Source organism: Neoarius graeffei, chromosome 9, assembly GCF_027579695.1.
Source record: "Neoarius graeffei isolate fNeoGra1 chromosome 9, fNeoGra1.pri, whole genome shotgun sequence".
Lineage (NCBI taxonomy): Eukaryota > Metazoa > Chordata > Actinopteri > Siluriformes > Ariidae > Neoarius > Neoarius graeffei.
The window spans coordinates 85,530,923-85,551,604 of record NC_083577.1 but is presented as its reverse complement, the minus strand read 5'-3'; the positions used below and the strand labels follow the sequence as shown (position 1 = coordinate 85,551,604).

General features: G+C 40.5%; 1 protein-coding gene across 3 annotated transcripts in view; it reads left to right on the top strand.

Moving 5' to 3' along the window:
• Positions 1-20,682, top strand: part of LOC132892060 (cilia- and flagella-associated protein 91-like) — a 66,494-nt gene that overhangs the window by 21,185 nt on the left and 24,627 nt on the right. For all 3 annotated transcript variants that reach the window (XM_060930420.1, XM_060930421.1, XM_060930422.1), the window contains 8 exons: positions 1,098-1,275; positions 1,611-1,768; positions 4,710-4,892; positions 7,300-7,430; positions 11,275-11,388; positions 11,982-12,053; positions 16,687-16,833; positions 19,156-19,377. In XM_060930420.1, the coding sequence (XP_060786403.1) occupies positions 1,098-1,275; positions 1,611-1,768; positions 4,710-4,892; positions 7,300-7,430; positions 11,275-11,388; positions 11,982-12,053; positions 16,687-16,833; positions 19,156-19,377 (1,205 nt within the window). The remainder of the gene's footprint in view (positions 1-1,097; positions 1,276-1,610; positions 1,769-4,709; positions 4,893-7,299; positions 7,431-11,274; positions 11,389-11,981; positions 12,054-16,686; positions 16,834-19,155; positions 19,378-20,682) is intronic.

Below are 20,682 nucleotides of genomic sequence, written 5' to 3'. Positions count from 1 at the left end.
CATGATGGAAAAAAACAAAAATCACAAATTTCGAAAAAAAAATGCTTCTTTTGCGATTATCTCGGATTCGTTTCGGCCGGCATGTGTCCCTGGATTCGGTGAGCGGTCACAAATGTGCAGAGCAGAGGAGAGACCACTTCGTAGGCGCCCAATGTGCCCGTGAACTTCTTGCAAAACGCTTCCAAATCTTTGCAGTTTGAACATTCTTGGGCCATGAATGCAACATAAATCCGCCATCTGTCGTGTTGCTGGCACATCTACGTGGCATGGCGATAAATTAGCTCAAAATGGAGGATCAGAGTTGCAGTCAGCTCTGTGTTTTAGTATAGCGGAAATGGCGATGAGACCGATAGACTTCCTGTTGTGACGTCACGGACATCAAGGTCATTCACTCAGACCGCTACCTATATGAATCACTTTAATCGTAAAAATTACTATATTAGATTTATTGTTAACGCTTAAAACTATTCCTGTGCCATTCTTGAGGTCTCAAAGCATTTATAAATGAAAGTGAGGCCATGGTTCTGCGTATACGCTTTTAGGAGCAGGAGCAGAGCTTAAATGTAGAAACTAGTAGTATAATAGGGCTGTACTGCTAACAAAAAAAAATTCTCTGAAATTATATGAATATTAGGAATCTACAGAGTTTTATCGATTATGAACCATTGTACGGTTAAAGCTCCAGGATGTAAGATTTTGGAAGTGCACCCTCTCTGGTAGAAAAATGCTACTGTGAGTTATATGTGGAACAACAATGGCAGTTGTGCTGCATACAACATAAAACAGCTAAAACAGAAGACTTTTTTTGAAAGTCAAATTCATATCTTTGTTATAATCGATCAACGTGCTCCTCTATCTGACTCAAAGACACTTTAAAGAAAGATACCTGTCTCTTATAAGGCTGTGTTATGTTGCTTAGCCTGTGTGCAGTAGGTGTAACTGAACAGAATTAAACAGAAAACCAATCCAGATGGTTTTCAAAACCATACCTTTGGAAGACTAGACCAGAAAAGAGACTTTACTAATGAAATTCTAGTTCAGTGCACCTATGGGGCAAAATGGAGACCTGAAAATAACCAAAGGAATTGTATGTTCAGGTCATGGGCTTCCTGCTGGCCTGGATGAAGTTGAAATGATTGAAAGAGCAAGGAAGAAGAGGACATGGGAGGCCAGCCTACCACCTCTGAATGATCTCACTCAGCTGGACAAGAGGAAGAGGATGATGGATGAGATGGAGAGGAAGGAGTGGGCTTTCAGGGAGAAGGAGATTGAGAAGTGAGAAACAGTTTTCTTACCAAAGCCCTCTGTGCTAAGACAAGTACTTACCTTTACCTTAGATAACCTTACCTTAAGCCTCAAGACAATTATATAGAAAGAAAATATATTAAATAAAACATTAATATGGTGTTGTATAAATGAAAATATGGCAAGAATTCAATGAAACACCCAACTGGAGTCAAGTATCTTGCTAATAGTGCTATATTGCTCCCTAAATTGTCCTAGTTATATTATCATGTAAGTCACTGGAAAATCCATGTAAACATGAATATGTGTGTATTGTGGCTACACCAAGGTGTGTACTAGTATATCTTTGTCTCTGTGTGTTGCAGGCTGCAAGAGGCTCGATTGGCTCTTCTCAGGCGGTTTTTACAGGAGAGAGAGTCACAACAGGAGAAGATCACAGTGCAGCAGCTGGATAAGCATTTTTCCCAGCAGCAAAGAGAGAAAGAAGAACGACTCCAGAAAATACGCAATAACTATGAACGCTGTAAGACTACAAGCACTTGCTGTACATCTCTATTAAAGGAAAGAAAAGACCACATTCATTATCTGTCAATATCATTCCACTGACCATTTTCCCAGTAAAAGGTCAAAGCTTCTCTGAGGAAACAAACACTTACTTTACTGACCCTTCAAAACAAGTAAAGGAAAATAACCTCTTATTAGCTTTGTAGTCAAAACAACCTAAACTGAGACCAAGTTGTGACTAAGACTAGTGTATTGAGGCTGAGACAAGACCAAGACTTTGAGAGGTTGAGACCAAGTCAAGACCAAGGCAGGGCGAGACTGAGGCCCTGTCCACATGAGTACGTTTTTGTCGAATCCGCATAAATACTTTATCATTTCGGCCTTGTGTCCAGACGGAGCTGGCTTTTTCGAGGTGTGAAACCGGTATTTTTTGAAAACAGGTCCCAGAGTGGGAAAATCCAAAAACACCGGATAGCCCGGAGTCGTCTGGACGGCGAAGCAGATTTTTTCAGAAATGATGACGTATAAGCCCCGCCTCTCTAACCTTTAACCTCAGCCGCCGCCGCTAGATGCGTCATAACAACAACAATGGCGGACTACAGGCTTGTGCTCGTACTGCAGAAACAACTCAGTCTATTATGGATGCTACAACAAAACCTTCTGCTTTTATATTACTGTGAGGAGCAACAAAACTTCTCGTGTTATGAGCTTGTTTTGTAAACAGCGCGTAACCTTTATACGCATGCTCCATGGCTTCTCTTCCGGTTTTAGTGTACTGGTGTGGTGGTGTCACAGCGCCACATACAGGCCTGGCATATGTACTACAGCATTTTGGGTCGTTTCCAGTGAATCGAAATGACGCCGTGTTTATGGAGATTTTTTTTTCAAAACGACAGCGTATTGGGTGAGGCCGCGTACTCATGTGGACGGGGCCTGAGTCAAGACCAGGACCAGACCAGTGGGTGTGAAGGGGGGCCAGGGAGGGGTGATGGCTGTTAACAGCAACTAAAATTTTGAATTAGCAGTGAGTCACGTTATTGGTTGCATTTGAAGTAGAAAGTTTTACATCCAATCACAGTAACTATGTTAACAAATAAATCAGACAATGCACAGGCAATTTATTCCCCACAGTTGTGATCTTGACCGATCTTGAAATAAAATCCGGAGTCCTCTATGTCAGAGACCGAGACCTTCAAAAAGTGGTCTTGTGACCGGTCTTGGACCAAGACTGGTCTCAAGTACAACCCCAATTCCAAAAAATTTGGGATGCTGTGTAAACTGTAAATAAAAACAGAATGGGATCATTTGCAAATCATGGAAACCCTATATTTCATTGAAAATAGTACAAAGACAACAAATCAAATGTTGAAACTGAGAAATTTTATTGTTTTTGAAAAATATATGCTCATTTTGAATTTGATGTCAGCAACATGTTTAAAAAAATTGGGACAGGGGCATATTTACCACTGTGTTGCATCACCTCTACTTTTAGCAACACTCTGTAAGCATTTGGGAACTGAGGAGGCCAATTGCTATAGTTTTGAAAGAGAAATGTTGTCCTATTCTTGCCTGATATATAATTTCAGTTGCTCAACAGTTTGGGGTCTCCTTTGTCATATTTTGTGCTTCATAATGCACCAAATGTTTTAAGTGGGAGACAGGTCTGGACTGCAGGCAGGCCAGTTTAGCACCCAGACTCTCTTACTATGGAGCCATGCAGTTTTAATATGTGCAGAAAGCGGCTTGTCATTGTCTTGCTGAAAGAAGGAAGGCCTTTTCGGAAAAAGATTTTGTCTGGATGGCAGCATATTGCTCTGAAACGTGTATATATCATTCAGCATTAATGATGCCTTCCCAGATGTACAAGTTCCCCATGTCATGTGCACTAATGCACCCTCATACCATCACAGATGCTGCCTTTTGAGCTGTGCACTGATAATAACCCGGATGGTCCCTCTCCTCTTTAGCCTGGAGGACGTGGTGTCCATGATTTCTAAAAAGAATTTCTACTTTTGATTCGTCAGACCTTGGGACAGTTTTCCACTTTGCCTCGGTCCATCATAAAAGAGTTTGGGCCCAGAGAAGGTGGCGGTGTTTCTGCATATTGTTTATATCTGGTTTTAACTTGCATTTGTGGATGCAGTAATGAACTGTTTTCCCAGAAGATGGTTTTCTGAAGTGTTCCTGAGCCCATACAGTGATTTCCACTACAAACACGTGTCTGATTTTAATGCAGTGCCACCCGAGGGCCTGAAGATCACAGGCATCCAGTGTCAGTTTTCAGCCTTGTCTCTTGCATACAGAGATTTCTCCAGATTCTCTAAATATTTTAATGATATTATGGACCATAGATGATATGATCCCCAAATTCTTTGCAATTTTACATTGAGGAATGTTATTCTTAAATTTTTACACTGTTTGCCTACGCAGTCTTTCACAGAGCAGTGAACCCCGCCCCACCTTTACTTCTGAGAGAGTCCGCCTCTCTGGGATGCTCTTTTTATACCCAATCATGTTACTGACCTGTTTCCAGTTCACATATTTAATTTGTTTTTTAGCATTACACAATTTTTCAGTCTTTTGTTGCTCCAGTCTCAATTTTTCTGAAATGTGTTGCTGACATCAAATTCAAAATAAGCATATTTAAAAAAAAAAAAACCAAAATAATAAAATTTCTCATTTTCAACATTTGATATGTTATCTTTGTACTATTTTCAACGAAATATATGGTTTCCATGATTTGCAAATCTTCACATTCTGTTTTTATTTATGTTTTACACAGTGTCCCAACTTTTTTGAAATTGGGGTTGTCAGTTATACTTAATTATGCAGAGGGTGAGCTATATATAAGTAGTATAATCATTGCTGAAAATAATTACATGCATTTATATTAAAAGTAAATGAAAGCAAAGTAGAAGTTCGTAATGTGTTGTTAATCCTTAAATTGCTCTGTATCACAGCTTTACGGAAACTCATGGCAAAGAGGAAGACAGTGGAAGGGAAGTGGATGAAACGGAATATTATCAGTGAGCACTTGGATTACAGCTCTCAGACGTACGCTCCACTCTCCCGCCACGGAGTCTTCCCTGATCGACACTCACAACTCGACACTGTCAAGACCCACTTCCTCAATACCTACCAAGGTCTGTAGTGTATCATTGATTAGTTCCACCTCCTATCTAATGCGCAGTGCAGATACTACATAGGTGTGTGTTCTTTTATAAATGTGTTCACATTTGACAGTGCAGGGTGTATTATTGTATAACAGGGGGTCATCAAAAAATGGATGAAGCAAATTATTTCACCAGACCAAATCAAGCACAGGAAAAAAAAAAAATCTCATCTCATCTCATTATCTGTAGCCGCTTTATCCTGTTCTACAGGGTCGCAGGCAAGCTGGAGCCTATCCCAGCTGACTACGGGTGAAAGGCGGGGTACACCCTGGACAAGTCGCCAGGTCGGGGAAAAAAAAATGTATTTTAAAAAATGTATTAAAAAAAAAAACTGGCCGTAGTTCAGTGAGTCCAGTTTCTAAAACATGAACCACCTCGGCTTCTGCAGGTAACAAAATCGCTAGTATTTACAAAAATCATTTACCTGAATGTTCTTTGAGCCAGCAGAAGGTATGATGGTGCAGTGGTTAGCACTGTCCCGTCATATGCCCCTTTTCCACCAAAGCAGTTCCAGGGCTGGTTCGGGGCCAGTGCTTAGTTTGGAACCGGGTTTTCTGTTCCCACTGACAAAGAACTGGCTCTGGGGCCAGAAAAACCGGTTCCAGGGTAGCACCAACTCTCTGCTGGGCCAGAGTAAAGAACCGCTTATGTCAGCGGGGGGGCGGAGTTGTTAAGACCAATAACAAGACCACGAAAGATCGCCATTTTTAAGCGACGAGAAGCAGCAGCTGTACAAACGCAAAGTCATCCATTATTATTATTGTTGTTGTTGTTGCTGCTGCTGCTGCTGCTTCTTCCGCGTTGTTTTTGCTTCGATATTCGCGCCAAGGTTTATGCAAACGTAGCGACGTAACTGACGTATACAGCGACGTAACTGACGTATACAGCGACATAATGACGTGGCTTCCCTTAGCACTGCGAGCTATGGAAAAGCAAACTGGTTCTCAGCTGGCTCGCAAGTTGAACGAGTTGTGAACCAGCACCAGCACTGGCCCCGAACCAGCCCTGGAACTGATTTGGTGGAAAAGGGGTAATAGTGAGAAGGTTCCAGGTTTGAACCTCATGGCTGACGGGGGCCTTTCTGTGTGGAGTTTGCATGTTTGGTGTAGGTTTCCACCAGGTGCTCCAGTTTCCCCCACTGTCCAAAGACATGCGCTTAGGTTAACTGGCTACTCTAAATTGCCCATAGGTGTGAATGGTTGGGTGGGAACCGTTCTACGTCCTTGATGTCCACCCAGAGAAGTTCTCCTGAGCTAGTTAACAAATCTTCAGTAAACTATGGCTGACATGGTATAAGAACATTGGGGCAGAGAAAAGGAATTAGAAAAAGAAATCATTTTATTTACGGTATTTACCTTTCTGGTTTGATTCGTGAAGTTGCAATTATAGTCAAAATTTTACATACACAGGCATAAATGTCATCATAGACATCAATGTCATGGCAAAATTGGGTTTTCAGTGATTTCTTTGAACTGTTCTTTTTCAATGGCAGAATGATTGTACAATATAATTTACAAAATTTACATACAGGGTCAAAAATATTCATACAGTACACCTAATATTTAGTTAATTGTCTCTTAGCAAGTTCCACATTGACCAGATGCTTGTGGTAGCCATCAACAATCTTCTGGCAGGATTCTGGCTGGGTATTTGACCACTCTTCTTGACAGAATCGGTCGTCATCATTGCCGAACCTGATCCGGGCTTGAAGCGAACCATGTTTGGTTGACTTGGCCAGAATTGCAGCAGTAGGGTGGCCAGTTCCTTTCTGCGCACTCACATACATTTTCACCTATTGACAATTTAGAGTAGCCAGTTAACCTAACTGCATGTCTTTGGATTGACTGAAGCACCCAGAGGAAAACCACGCAGATACAGGGAGAACATGCAAACTCCACACAGAAAGGCCCCCGTCAGCCACTGGTTTTCTCCAGATGGTCTGGTTTCTTCCCACAGTCCAAAGGCATGTGGTTTAGGTCAATTGACTACTCTAAATTGCCCATAGGTGTGTATGTGTACCCGTCACCAGATAAGGTATGGGGTCACTCTGGTGTGCTATAATCACCAAAGAGAATCCATGGAAGCTATTTGATGGCTTCCTGGCTGTCACATGGTCATATTACTGAGGTCTCTATGAATAGTACATCAGTGTAGCACATTTCTGGAAATGTTCTCTTTGTGTAGATTTTTCAGTGTTGAACCTATTTTCTCAAAATCCAGTGAATGTGGATATAATAAAACAATTAATCCACTCAATCTCGTCGTACATGGCTTATTGCTGACTCGGCGCTATGAGCTTTGTCGGCTCTCGGCTCATGTATGACTCAATTTCATGGAATAACTTTTAAATGTATCTTGTGCTCTTTGTGTTTGCAAGGTCTTTCAGAGCTGGAAGCAAGTCTTCCACCTTCGGTCCTGGAGCCACAAACAAAAGCCCCTAAGCCAAAGAACAAAGGTTTCATCAGTCGCTCAGACCGCTGGGATCTTGAGTTAATGAAGACTCACCAGGTAAGAAAACATGTAATCAGGGTCTTTATATTGGGTGAGAGAAGAGAAACAACATGCTTTTCAAATGGAATTGACCTTCTGTTAGCCATATTCTCATTCGGTGTGGTTAATAACTCACATCTTCTCGCTGTTCCACGGTGACATTCTCAGAAGATTGCAGAACATCTTTTTTAAGTCGTGAAATGGTACAAAGTTTGACTATTAATCATTCTCTAATAGCCAGAGTTGGAACATACAGATGTATATCTGCTTTACTTGAGCGCTATTACATTACAGACATTTAGCAGAAGCTGTTATCCAGAGCAGCATACAATATACGCAGCCTGGGGTACAGTTGGGGGTTAGGTACCTTGCTCAAGGACACTTCAGTCATTCCTGCTGGGCCAGGGAATCAAACCAGTGACCTTTGGGTCCCAAAGCTGCTTCTCTAACCATTAAGCCATGGCTTCCCCAAGTTGAATGCTTATACTCCTAATTACATTTCCAAGAGCAAAAAATCTGACAAATCTCTTGTTACAAATCTCAAAGGTCTCTTCTCTCATCCAGCCAATGACTTTGTTATATGTCAGTTGAATGGGTTCAGTTTAACATCCAGTTGTTTCAGTTTAAAGCATCCAATCAAGTTTATCAATGTCTAAAAAAAATTCAAGATTCTTTCTTCATCTGCAGTGACGTTCTCATGCTACACAGTGTAATTAGTACTATAGCTATCTGTATGAGCATGATAATATGCCAGTGGACTACAGTGTGGAAATCGAGTGCTCCTGGCCCTACCTCAGTTAAAATTTTCAATATGCCAGAGTAGGCAAAGACTCGTATATAATGTGGCATTATATTTGCCTTGCCAGTAGCCATGAACTCCATCTAATCTGAAAAAAACATGTTGCGCAAATCAAATTCTAGCTAGTGGTAATTGGCTAAATTGGTTAATTGCAGGATATTTTGTTTGATTACTTCATTAACAAACTATGCAACAATAGTCATGCATATGACCACTGATTGATGTTTTCAGGCAAAACTTATATTCTCACAACAAACTACAGGTACGTCATTCTTCCGGAGTAATCTGGAATTCCTAATTTTCCAACCTGAAAATATAAATAAAAACCCACATGAATCATACAGATCCTTTATTTATTTATTTATTTATGGGGGGGGGGGGGGGGGGGTGATGAGCTGCTAGTACTGTATATCTATAGGCTGAAGTGCATGAAGATTTCTTTCCTTTCAATGCATCCACCAGGATGTTTGTTTGCGTTTAGCTTGAGCTCAACATGCCCAATTCTACATCTACACATGAGGGATGTTTAAAGTACAGTACTCCCATCGACCCCGCCCACACCCCCTGCCCACAAAGTCGCGCTCACGCGTCACTGGTAGCCTACATCGTCACTTCACAAGAAGATCTGCCATTCAGATCGAATAATTCAGTGAGGCAACAGTGCTAACCACTACACCACCATGCCACCTCTATCTATCTATCTATCTATCTATCTATCTATCTATCTATCTATCTATCTATCTATCTATCTATCTATCTATCTATCTATTTTTATTTTATTTTATTTTATTTTGCTGTATACATTTGATACATGGTTTATGCTTTCAGTATCTATCTATCTATCTATCTATCTATCTATCTATCTATCTATCTATCTATCTATCTATCTATCTATCTATCTATCTATCTATCTATCTATTTTTTATTTTATTTTATTTTGCTGTATACATTTGATACAGGGCGGCACGGTGGTGTAATCACCATGGTGGAATCACTTCCTTTAAATAATTTACATTTAAGAATAGTAACATCCTCAACATATACGGGGAATTCTAGAATTCAGGGTAGATTTTGCATCTCCGAGATAAACCTTTTGTTATTTTCCACAAAAAGAAATCTTTATTGGGGCGGCACGGTGGTGTAGTGGTTAGCACTGTCGCCTCACAGCAAGAAGGTCCGGGTTCGAGCCCCGTGGCCGGCGAGGGCCTTTCTGTGCGGAGTTTGCATGTTCTCCCCGTGTCCGCGTGGGTTTCCTCCGGGTGCTCCGGTTTCCCCCACAGTCCAAAGACATGCAGGTTAGGTTAACTGGTGACTCTAAATTGAGCGTAGGTGTGAATGTGAGTGTGAATGGTTGTCTGTGTCTATGTGTCAGCCCTGTGATGACCTGGCGACTTGTCCAGGGTGTACCCCGCCTTTCGCCCGTAGTCAGCTGGGATAGGCTCCAGCTTGCCTGCGACCCTGTAGAAGGATAAAGCGGCTAGAGATAATGAGATGAGATGAGACATTTGATACATGGTTTATGCTTTCAGTATCTATCTATCTATCTATCTATCTATCTATCTATCTATCTATCTATTTTTTATTTTATTTTGCTGTATACATTTGATACATGGTTTATGCTTTCAGTATAAATCTATCTATCTATCTATCTATCTATCTATCTATCTATTTTTTATTTTATTTTGCTGTATACATTTGATACATGGTTTATGCTTTCAGTATAAATCTACCTATCTATCTATCTATCTATCTATCTATCTATCTATCTATCTATCTATCTATCTATCGATCGATCGATCGATCGATCTATTTTTTTTATTTTATTTTATTTTGCTGTATACATTTGATACATGGTTTATGCTTTCAGTATCTATCTATCTATCTATCTATCTATCTATCTATCTATCTATCTATCTATCTATCTATCTATCTATCTATTTTTTATTTTATTTTATTTTGCTGTATACATTTGATACAGGGCGGCACGGTGGTGTAATCACCATGGTGGAATCACTTCCTTTAAATAATTTACATTTAAGAATAGTAACATCCTCAACATATACGGGGAATTCTAGAATTCAGGGTAGATTTTGCATCTCCGAGATAAACCTTTTGTTATTTTCCACAAAAAGAAATCTTTATTGGGGCGGCACGGTGGTGTAGTGGTTAGCACTGTCGCCTCACAGCAAGAAGGTCCGGGTTCGAGCCCCGTGGCCGGCGAGGGCCTTTCTGTGCGGAGTTTGCATGTTCTCCCCGTGTCCGCGTGGGTTTCCTCCGGGTGCTCCGGTTTCCCCCACAGTCCAAAGACATGCAGGTTAGGTTAACTGGTGACTCTAAATTGAGCATAGGTGTGAATGTGAGTGTGAATGGTTGTCTGTGTCTATGTGTCAGCCCTGTGATGACCTGGCGACTTGTCCAGGGTGAACCCCGCCTTTCGCCCGTAGTCAGCTGGGATAGGCTCCAGCTTGCCTGCGACCCTGTAGAAGGATAAAGCGGCTAGGGATAATGAGATGAGATGAGACATTTGATACATGGTTTATGCTTTCAGTATCTATCTATCTATCTATCTATCTATCTATCTATCTATCTATCTATCTATCTATCTATCTATTTTTTATTTTATTTTGCTGTATACATTTGATACATGGTTTATGCTTTCAGTATAAATCTATCTATCTATCTATCTATCTATCTATCTATCTATCTATCTATCTATTTTTTATTTTATTTTGCTGTATACATTTGATACATGGTTTATGCTTTCAGTATAAATCTACCTATCTATCTATCTATCTATCTATCTATCTATCTATCTATCTATCTATCTATCTATCTATCTATCGATCGATCGATCGATCGATCGATCTATTTTTTTTATTTTATTTTATTTTGCTGTATACATTTGATACATGGTTTATGCTTTCAGTATAAATTTTCACTACTTTGTCCACCCCACTACCAGTTAAGAGAATATCAGCATAACATTCAGGCATAAACTGCACAGATGGTCTATTTGAGTTTACAGAGTGCAGACAGTAATGTCATTCACTACATCTGCTGCAGGCATTGATAGACAAGAAGGTTCAGGTGGAGGAAAAGAAGCCTCTACGCTTCCTTTACAGGGTGGAGAAACCAGTCCCTCGTCCCCCGACACCTGTGGTGGACGCGCCTCCTGAGGTAACCTGCTCACAGCTGGAGCTGTGAAAACACTCACTATCCTTACTGATTTTCTTGGCACTGAATTGGTAAACCGCTACCTGTACAAACAAGACTCTTATTTTTACAAAGACTGGCCACATAGTTCCCATGGCAGATCCCACACTAGATAACAGTGGTGTTCTCGAGAACCACGGTTCTGAAATTGGGGTCTGTGAAGCATAGCAAGGGGTCCTGGATTTAAAAAAAACATAACAAATCACAATTATTATTCAAGATATTATGCCTATAAATTATGTCATTTGCCATCTGTCAATTTAAATTTTAAAAAACGGGCTCCATAGATGAAAAGTAAATAAATTTAAAAAAACTCCCTCACTCTAATAAATATTACACACATTTAAATAATGTGTCATGATTTTGAATCACTTGTTTGTAAAATAAATTTGTCCTGAGGGGTGTGTGAATATTTTTTACAGCTAAAGCAGTTTCTGACGGCAAAAAGCTAATTAAAAATATTTATTAATAACAAAATGGCATTTTTTTTGTATCTGAATGAAATATTGTCACATAGAAAGCATGATGCTATGTGGAAAATACTGTACATTTTGCAGGGAGAAGAGGAAAAGGAGCTTGCTGTCATTTTCCTACAGAAGCTGCTCAGAGGCAGATCCATCCAGAACCAGGTACACAGAGAAGAGTAGATGAAAGGAATCTTTATCTAACCTACGTGTGACTTTTATATTGACATTTATAAGTCATGAATCTTTATTGACTCGTGAAAGTTCTGGACATGACATTTAAACAACTGTTCAGCTTATATTTCCTGCAGTGTATATACTGTAAGTGTGCATAGCCCTTTTTATTCAGCTGTTCTGTAATATCGGCGTAAAGAAGGCACCTCAGTATTCCGGCTTTAGTGATTTACACTGAACCAAATAAAGTCAGCATGAAGCTGTGCCAGTGTGTTTGTACATTGCGAGCCGCCATTCTGCAATCAGAGGTGTGATGCATCATAACACAGCATGGGTGTCTGGGGTGATGTATCTATGTGTTTGAAATATGAATACTGGCGCTGCTTTAAAAACAACGGCGGGTGAACTGAGTGTTGAGGTGCTTTTGTTAGCTGTGCACATTTATACCACTCTTCAAACACAAGCAAAGTTACTGAGCATCATATGCAAAGGAATCACTTCCTTTAAATAATTTACATTTAAGAATAGTAACATCCTCAACATATACGGGGAATTCTAGAATTCAGGGTAGATTTTGCATCTCCGAGATAAACCTTTTGTTATTTTCCACAAAAAGAAATCTTTATTGGGGCGGCACGGTGGTGTAGTGGTTAGCGCTGTCGCCTCACAGCAAGAAGGTCCGGGTTCGAGCCCCGTGGCCGGCGAGGGCCTTTCTGTGCGGAGTTTGCATGTTCTCCCCGTGTCCGCGTGGGTTTCCTCCGGGTGCTCCGGTTTCCCCCACAGTCCAAAGACATGCAGGTTAGGTTAACTGGTGACTCTAAATTGAGCGTAGGTGTGAATGTGAGTGTGAATGGTTGTCTGTGTCTATGTGTCAGCCCTGTGATGACCTGGCGACTTGTCCAGGGTGTACCCCGCCTTTCGCCCGTAGTCAGCTGGGATAGGCTCCAGCTTGCCTGTGACCCTGTAGAACAGGATAAAGCGGCTACAGATAATGAGATGAGATGAGAAATCTTTATTAAATCAGTTTTGAACAATAATGCAAATTATGAGAAACTTTCACCAATAGCAATGCTTGATCCACATTTTAGACCCAATTTATCCATAAAACATTAACTAAATGATGACTCCTCCCCCACTTTGACTCCTGATTCATCCATTCAACTCGAATAAACATGAAGTGATTCAGTCTAACAATCTGTTTTTGGGGGCTTATTCTATTAAATCAATTGCATAAAAAGTCTATTTTCCGTATTATGTGAAATTTCAGTCATAAAAAATATATTTTTATCCATCCGAATGTTCTTGTCAACTCTGTTATAAAACACATAACACCCACAAAGACTTTTAATAATACGCATGACACCTGCACCAAGTGATGTCACTTCCTCTGGCAGGAAACTTCAGAAAGGCAGTGAGAAAGGCTCTGTTTCTTCCCTCATTAATTTGAACAAAATGTTGAGGATTTTACACCAACAGTAGATTAATTATTCATCAACTCTGTTATTGTGATATTGGAGTGAATCTCTCGCTCATTTTTAAAAAACAATAATATGATGAAAACCCATAACATTCTGTTTTTATACATGCCGTGGGGTAGCTAGTTTGAGGTCAGCATGTGGAGTTAAGACACAAAATGGTGGAAGATGTCCACTTTGTTATCATCAAGTCTGTGAATGGATTGTCCCGGTTAACGATAACAGAGTTTTTTGATTGATTGATTGATTGATTGATTGATTGATTGATTGATTGATTGATTGATTGATTACTTTATTCTGAACAATAAAGAAGAAAGATATAAAAATAAAAATTTAAATAAAAAATACAATAATCAAAACATCATCATAAACAAACAGAATAGCGTAGCCACAAGGCAATAACATAACAATGTTCAGAAAGGATTAGGAAGAAGTAATAACTTATCCAATCCTAACCCTCTATACCACCGCTAATCAAACATCACTTTCCACCATAATAAACTATATATACAAAAGAAAACAAAAGCAATAAACAAAAAAGAAAACATACCAACATACCAAAACATACCAACATGGTATAATATCGACCAAATCAAATCATATATACAGATACTTATGTTATGCATATATACACACATACAATACATATATACAGTACATACATATACACATACCTATAACTATACACTAAATACAAGAAGACCAGTCACAGACTTACTCTCAATTTCATCATCACCTATATAGTCTGCCTGTCCTCATTCTCATATATTTTTATTAACATGTTTTTATATAATTTTTTAAACAGTTTTATGTTGGTGCTATTTTTGAGTTCATTATCCAGACCATTCCACAATTTCACCCCACAGACTGTTATGCACATACTTTTCAGAGTTGTTCTAACATTTACTCTCTTAAAATTCATTTCCCCTCTCAGGTTATACCCACCCTGCCTTTCCATAAACGTATTTTGTACCTCACCCGGAAGAAGGTTATGTCTTGCTTTATACATAATTTGTGCAGTCTTGTGTTTAACCAGATCAGTGAATTTCAGAGTGTGTGCTTTTACGAATAATGCGTTTGTATGCTTGACGATGTTTACGATGACTAACAGAGTCAACGCTTGAAATGTACCCGCAAGTACAGAATGGGCCGTATATAACATGTTTGTGCCCTTTAGAGCACAAACCAAGCTGGCTTTTCAGGGGGAAAAGTGTCATAGGCTACGTTCAGACTGCACCCTGAAACGACCCATATCCGATTTTTTTGCCCATATGCGACCTGTATCCGATTTGTTATTGACAATCTGAACGACACAGATCCGATTTTTTCACATGCGACCCAGGCCGCTTGGATATGTGGTCCTAATTCCGATGCATATCCGTTATTTTCACATGCGACTGCAGTCTGACCGGACAGGTCGCATTCATGCGACCTACACGTCATCAACAAGAGACAAACGTCACTATTCTGCGTTGGCTAATCCCGCCTCTTTGGTGGAAAACAACAACATTTGTACAGTTTTCAGAATTTAAATAGACTTTTATAGAATTGATCAAGCTAATGGTGGATTTGGTAGGGACCTGGATGTTGATCTGTTAGCCTGATTAAATAAAACAGTTTCTATAACTGATTTATAACTTAAACCATCCTGTATTACAAGATTATAAGATTGTTCTGGAAATTTCCAGTAATTTGACACCTTCGGTCTCATTAGTCTGCTGCCCACATTAATCAGATTATTGTGTGAGTTCCGCCGCCGCCACAAAAACCACATCGCCAGGTCTCGCCTCATCTCCATCGCAAACTGCACTGGTGTTTCTGCACCTTGAGCCAGCGCTGAGAGAAGTTGCAGAATTCAGCTGGCTATAAACAATCTAAATAAATATTTATAAAAATGTAGAAAAAGTTTATTAATATGACGAAATAAATATGTGCAAATTATTAAGCCTGAATTAAGAGTTTGGTAATACAGCGGCCGTATCCCAAATGACTGCCTACTGAAGCTCGAGTGCACTATATAGAGTTTAAAAATCCATTACTTCCTAGTAACATGTAGTGCACTTGTATAGAAATTAGAGAGACATTTAGGAGTCAACCCTCGTTACCAGGCTACACGTTTTCATTTCAGTTCAGAAACAAAAACACACACGAGACCTCACACTTTAACACTAACCAGATAATTAAACAAACAAACAAAAAGAAATCATTAAACATGAAGAGGGCGCTTTTTTTTTGTTTACGTATTACGTAGATGTGCTTATTACATGTGAATTTGCGCATGCGGGACACTTTTGGGTCGTTTTCCGTTCATATTGGAGATCGCATACAAGTCTCATATAATTGGTAATGTGAACGGCCTAACAAAAAAATCGGATTTCACAACAAATCGGATATGGGTCGTTTCAGGTTGCAGTCTGAACGTAGCCATAGATAATTGTGCTCAAAAGCAGAGAGAGAGAGAGAGGAAGAGAGGTAATGAGGAAGAGAGGAGTGGAGAGACTCTTGCAAGCAACATGTTTGTCAAGTCAAGTTTATTTGTATCGCGCTTTTAACAATAAACATTGTCACAAAGCAGGTTACAGAATTTGAACGACTTAAAATATGAGCTAATTTTTTCCCTAATCTATCCCCAATGAGCAAGCCTGTGTGATCAGAAATATGTTGGAGGAGAAAGTGAAAAGAACTAGGAGGTAATTTGAGGCAGAAAGGTGCATGGACTTTAGATAATGTAGACGAAGACATTTGAATACGCGCTGGTCTCGGAAAGTCTCGGGGGTCAAAAATGTCACATTTTATACAGAACACAAGGTAGGGGAACCCATAACCTAATGGTTAGAAAAGCAGATTTGGGACCAAAAGGTTGCTGGTTTGATTCCCTGAACACTTCAGCAGGAATGGCTGAAGTGCCCTTGAGCAAGGCACCTAACCCCCAACTGCTCCCCAGGCTGCTCTGGGTATGTTGTACATCGCTCTGGATAACAGCATCTGCTAAATGCCTGTAATGTCATAACGGCGTGAGGATTCTACCTTGAACAGGCCGTGTAAAAGGGGTTTATGTGAACGTGATGACTGTATCTCTTTCTCAGCAATTGTTTGTCAAGTGTTAATCTGTGTAACTGTTCACTGATGTACTATCTGGTGTGTTCCAGATGCTGGAAGGCGTAGAGAAGCAGCTGGAGCTGATCCAGGAGCTCCGCACCACCCACGCCCTGCAGCAAGAGGAGCAAGAACTACAGAGAGCAGATAAACAGGTCACACTGGCCCTGCGGAGAGAGAGAGAGAAACATGAGAGCAGGGTAAGCAGATTAACCGCCTGTTCACTGTGAGCCATGCTGCATGTTGTGCGTGAGTGCAACAGTGAAACAAAAATGCACTGATTTACATCTAACCTCTGCTCCAGTTCCTTTTGTTGTAATGTACTCCTGCTCTAAATTCTTTACAAAGTTGATGTTATGGTAAGAAAAGGACATTGACATTTGTAAAAGAAGTAACTGAGTAAAAAACGTCACATAATAGAGACAGAGTCTATCCGTTCTGTTCTGAAGACTTTCCCATGGCGGAAAACTTACTGATCGTTACAAAACTTTGACAATCGAAACATCTTCCATAAATGTTCACAACCTCATCTCATTATCTCTAGCCGCTTTATCCTTCTACAGGGTTGCAGGCAAGCTGGAGCCTATCCCAGCTGACTACGGGCGAAAGGCGGGGTACACCCTGGACAAGTCGCCAGGTCATCACAGGGCTGACACATAGACACAGACAACCATTCACACTCACATTCACACCTACGCTCAATTTAGAGTCACCAGTTAACCTAACCTGCATGTCTTTGGACTGTGGGGGAAACCGGAGCACCCGGAGGAAACCCACGCGGACACGGGGAGAACATGCAAACTCCGCACAGAAAGGCCCTCGCCGGCCACGGGGCTCGAACCCAGGACCTTCTTGCTGTGAGGCTACAGCGCTAACCACTACACCACCGTGCTGCCCTATCCACAATTATACATTTTTAATTGTTAAATATCAACACGTTTTTAATCTGTTTATTATTACTAGAATTTATTACATTCCATTCATGGCATTTAGCAGACACTGTTATCCAGAGCTACGTATAACATACCCAGAGCAGCCTGGGGAGCAGTTGGAGGTTAGGTGCCTTGCTCAAGGGCACTTCAGCCATTCCTGCTGGTCCAGGGAATCGAACCGGCACCCTTTTAGTCCTAAAGCTGTTTCTCTAACCATTATGGCTTTATATGAAGCATCTGCCATACATCTCATATCATCTCATTATCTCTAGCCGCTTTATCCTGTTCTACAGGGTCGCAGGCAAGCTGGAGCCTATCCCAGCTGACTACGGGCGAAAGGCGGGGTACACCCTGGACAAGTCGCCAGGTCATCACAGGGCTGACACATAGACACAGACAACCATTCACACTCACATTCACACCTACGCTCAATTTAGAGTCACCAGTTAACCTAACCTGCATGTCTTTGGATTGTGGGGGAAACCGGAGCACCCAGAGGAAACCCACACGGACACGGGGAGAACATGCAAACTCCGCACAGAAAGGCCCTCGCCGGCCACGGGGCTCGAACCTGGACCTTCTTGCTGTGAGGCGACAGCGCTAACCACTACACCACCATGCCGCATCTGCCATACATGTCCTTGTGAATGAGCTGTTGTGAATGTAAGGGATAATTAACAATTATTCGCTGAAGGCGAAATGAATATCGGTGAATAATCAAGATAATTGTTTTAGTATAAATACACAGGTGATTATTTTAAAAAATTATATTAAATTATTTCAAATTTCAAAAGCGGCATGTAAATGTAATAACGGTGCGGCGCAGACTCGAGTCACTTATCTACGCCGACTCACATAAAATACTTTGTTTTGAAATTGATAAAATAAATCGTAATTCCACCTTACCTTTGAATAGTTTTAGACCAAACTTCGTAGCATCTTTAGTGCTTTTAGGAACAGCATTTTGTTTCGTAATTTGTAATTCTTCCTCACTTATGGTGACTAAGCGATTGGCTAACATTTTGCCGAGTCGCTCGAGGTGATTATCGAGAAATAGTCTGAATTTCTCAACCAATCAGTACATGCGATTACCTAGAATCATCTCAATATTTATGCTAAAGTAAATTATCCACTTCACGTCAGAGTCCTGGATCACCCTGTCGGGGTTTATTTTGCAATAATGACCGGCTCACTGTATGTTATCCCACTTATTACATAGGAAATCAATGACTTGACACAAATGTGGATTTAAAAATGATTTTATTGCTTCTAACGTGGTCCATAGCATCAGTCTTTCATAAAGAAATAACAGACCACTGAATGCTGTAACTGACCAATCAGAATCAAGTATTCAAATGAGTCGTGTAATTAAAAAAAAGATAAGATCATGCATTATAGTACGCATTAATATAAACCTCAGGTATTGTCAGAGCCAACATTCTTGAAAATTAATCAACTTTCTGACTAATCAGATTTTAGAATTGCTGAATTATAATACATTTGTCATGGGTTTTTTTTGTGACTTGCAGTTAATGTCTTGTTTTTATTTGTTTGTTGCTCCCCAATCCTCTCTCTCGTTATTTCCCTCAGATGTCTGAGATACAGAGTTATGTGGATGGCCTTTCAGGGGAGGTGATTGGCGACACGCTGGACTTCCTGGCGAAGGAGCTGGTTCGCCTCCAGGAGGAAAGAAGGATCCATGCTTTCATTCTGCTGGCTGAAAGAGACCGCCGCCTTCGCGAGGCTGAGGAGAGTGGGCGGAGACAGGTGGAAGAACGGAGACGGAGAGAGGAAGATGAGATCTTTCGACAGGTGAACACATTTCCTCTCCTTAATCACACTTCTGCACTTAGTCAACTTCATTTAACGACTCTCAAGGGTGTCAGATATTTGTCGTGTTAATTTATGCTTTGCTTTTACTGAGGTTCACTGCCATGGAGACACAGTGGGTATAAAAGTCTACATACCATTAACATTAGGGCTGGGTATCACCAGATACCTCACGATACGATACTATGGCGATATTTTGCCCACGATAACGATAATATCACGGTACAGCGATTCTGCGATAATCGATATATTGCAAGAAATTTCAACCACATCACGATGTGTGTCCCTGAAGAAAATCAGAATTTATTGACCACTGTAAAATTACATTTCACATACATAACTACACACTCTTGCCAGACATATATTTGTCTCTATTCCACTGCTGGCAAAACCAAGAGTTGCTTCACTACAACATACAGAAAATTCCCATTTCTGTGCTCGTATTCTCAACTTTTCTGTAAGCATGGACACATCAGTGCTGCTTAACAAGCAGAATCAAATTGTTTTATGAAAACTTAAAACTTGCACTGCAGACTGCACATACATTTCAGTGCTAACACTAATATCAATTTGTTCTTTGTAAACTTGAGAACATATACCTGAGAACATTTAACTTGTGCTTATTTTGCAGGAACAACACACTGTCTGAAACACATTGAAAAGTGCAGTGGGCATCTTAGTCTCCTACTGCGCATGCGCAGAACACATGAATTAGCAAGTTCTCATACAGACCGGTTTATTATTCAAAACAAGGCATTACAAATTATTTGACTCGGCCAAAGACTCGACCAATACGCACAAAACATAAAAATCGGCAAATGCGTGAAATACTCACCGATTTTCTATCAGGCCAGCTGATCGGTAGGACAAAACTACTGTTGAATTTTCCTACCCTCCTGGATTTCGCGCATGCGCAGTAGGCTTGGTAGGACAAATCCAAGAGGTAGGATAACTTTACAGAACACCGTCTCACTGTTTTTTTCTCCTTTCCTTTGGAATCCAAAGTGCCTCCAAACATCTGCCTTAAAGTTCGGTGGCGTCTCTAGGTTTACGTTAACAGCCATGCTTGCTTGTTTTTTTTCCTCACTGCAACCGCCGGGGAAAAAAGAGAAGACGAAGAGTGCCTTGCAGTGAGGGAGCGGCACAGCGACACCTCGCGGAGCGGAGGTGCGGAAGTCGTACTGGATTTACAACCCGTCTGAAACATGATTTATTATTTGAAAAAATATCGATATTCAAATTTTGAGTATCGATATTGAATCAGAAGACAAAGTATCGCGATATATC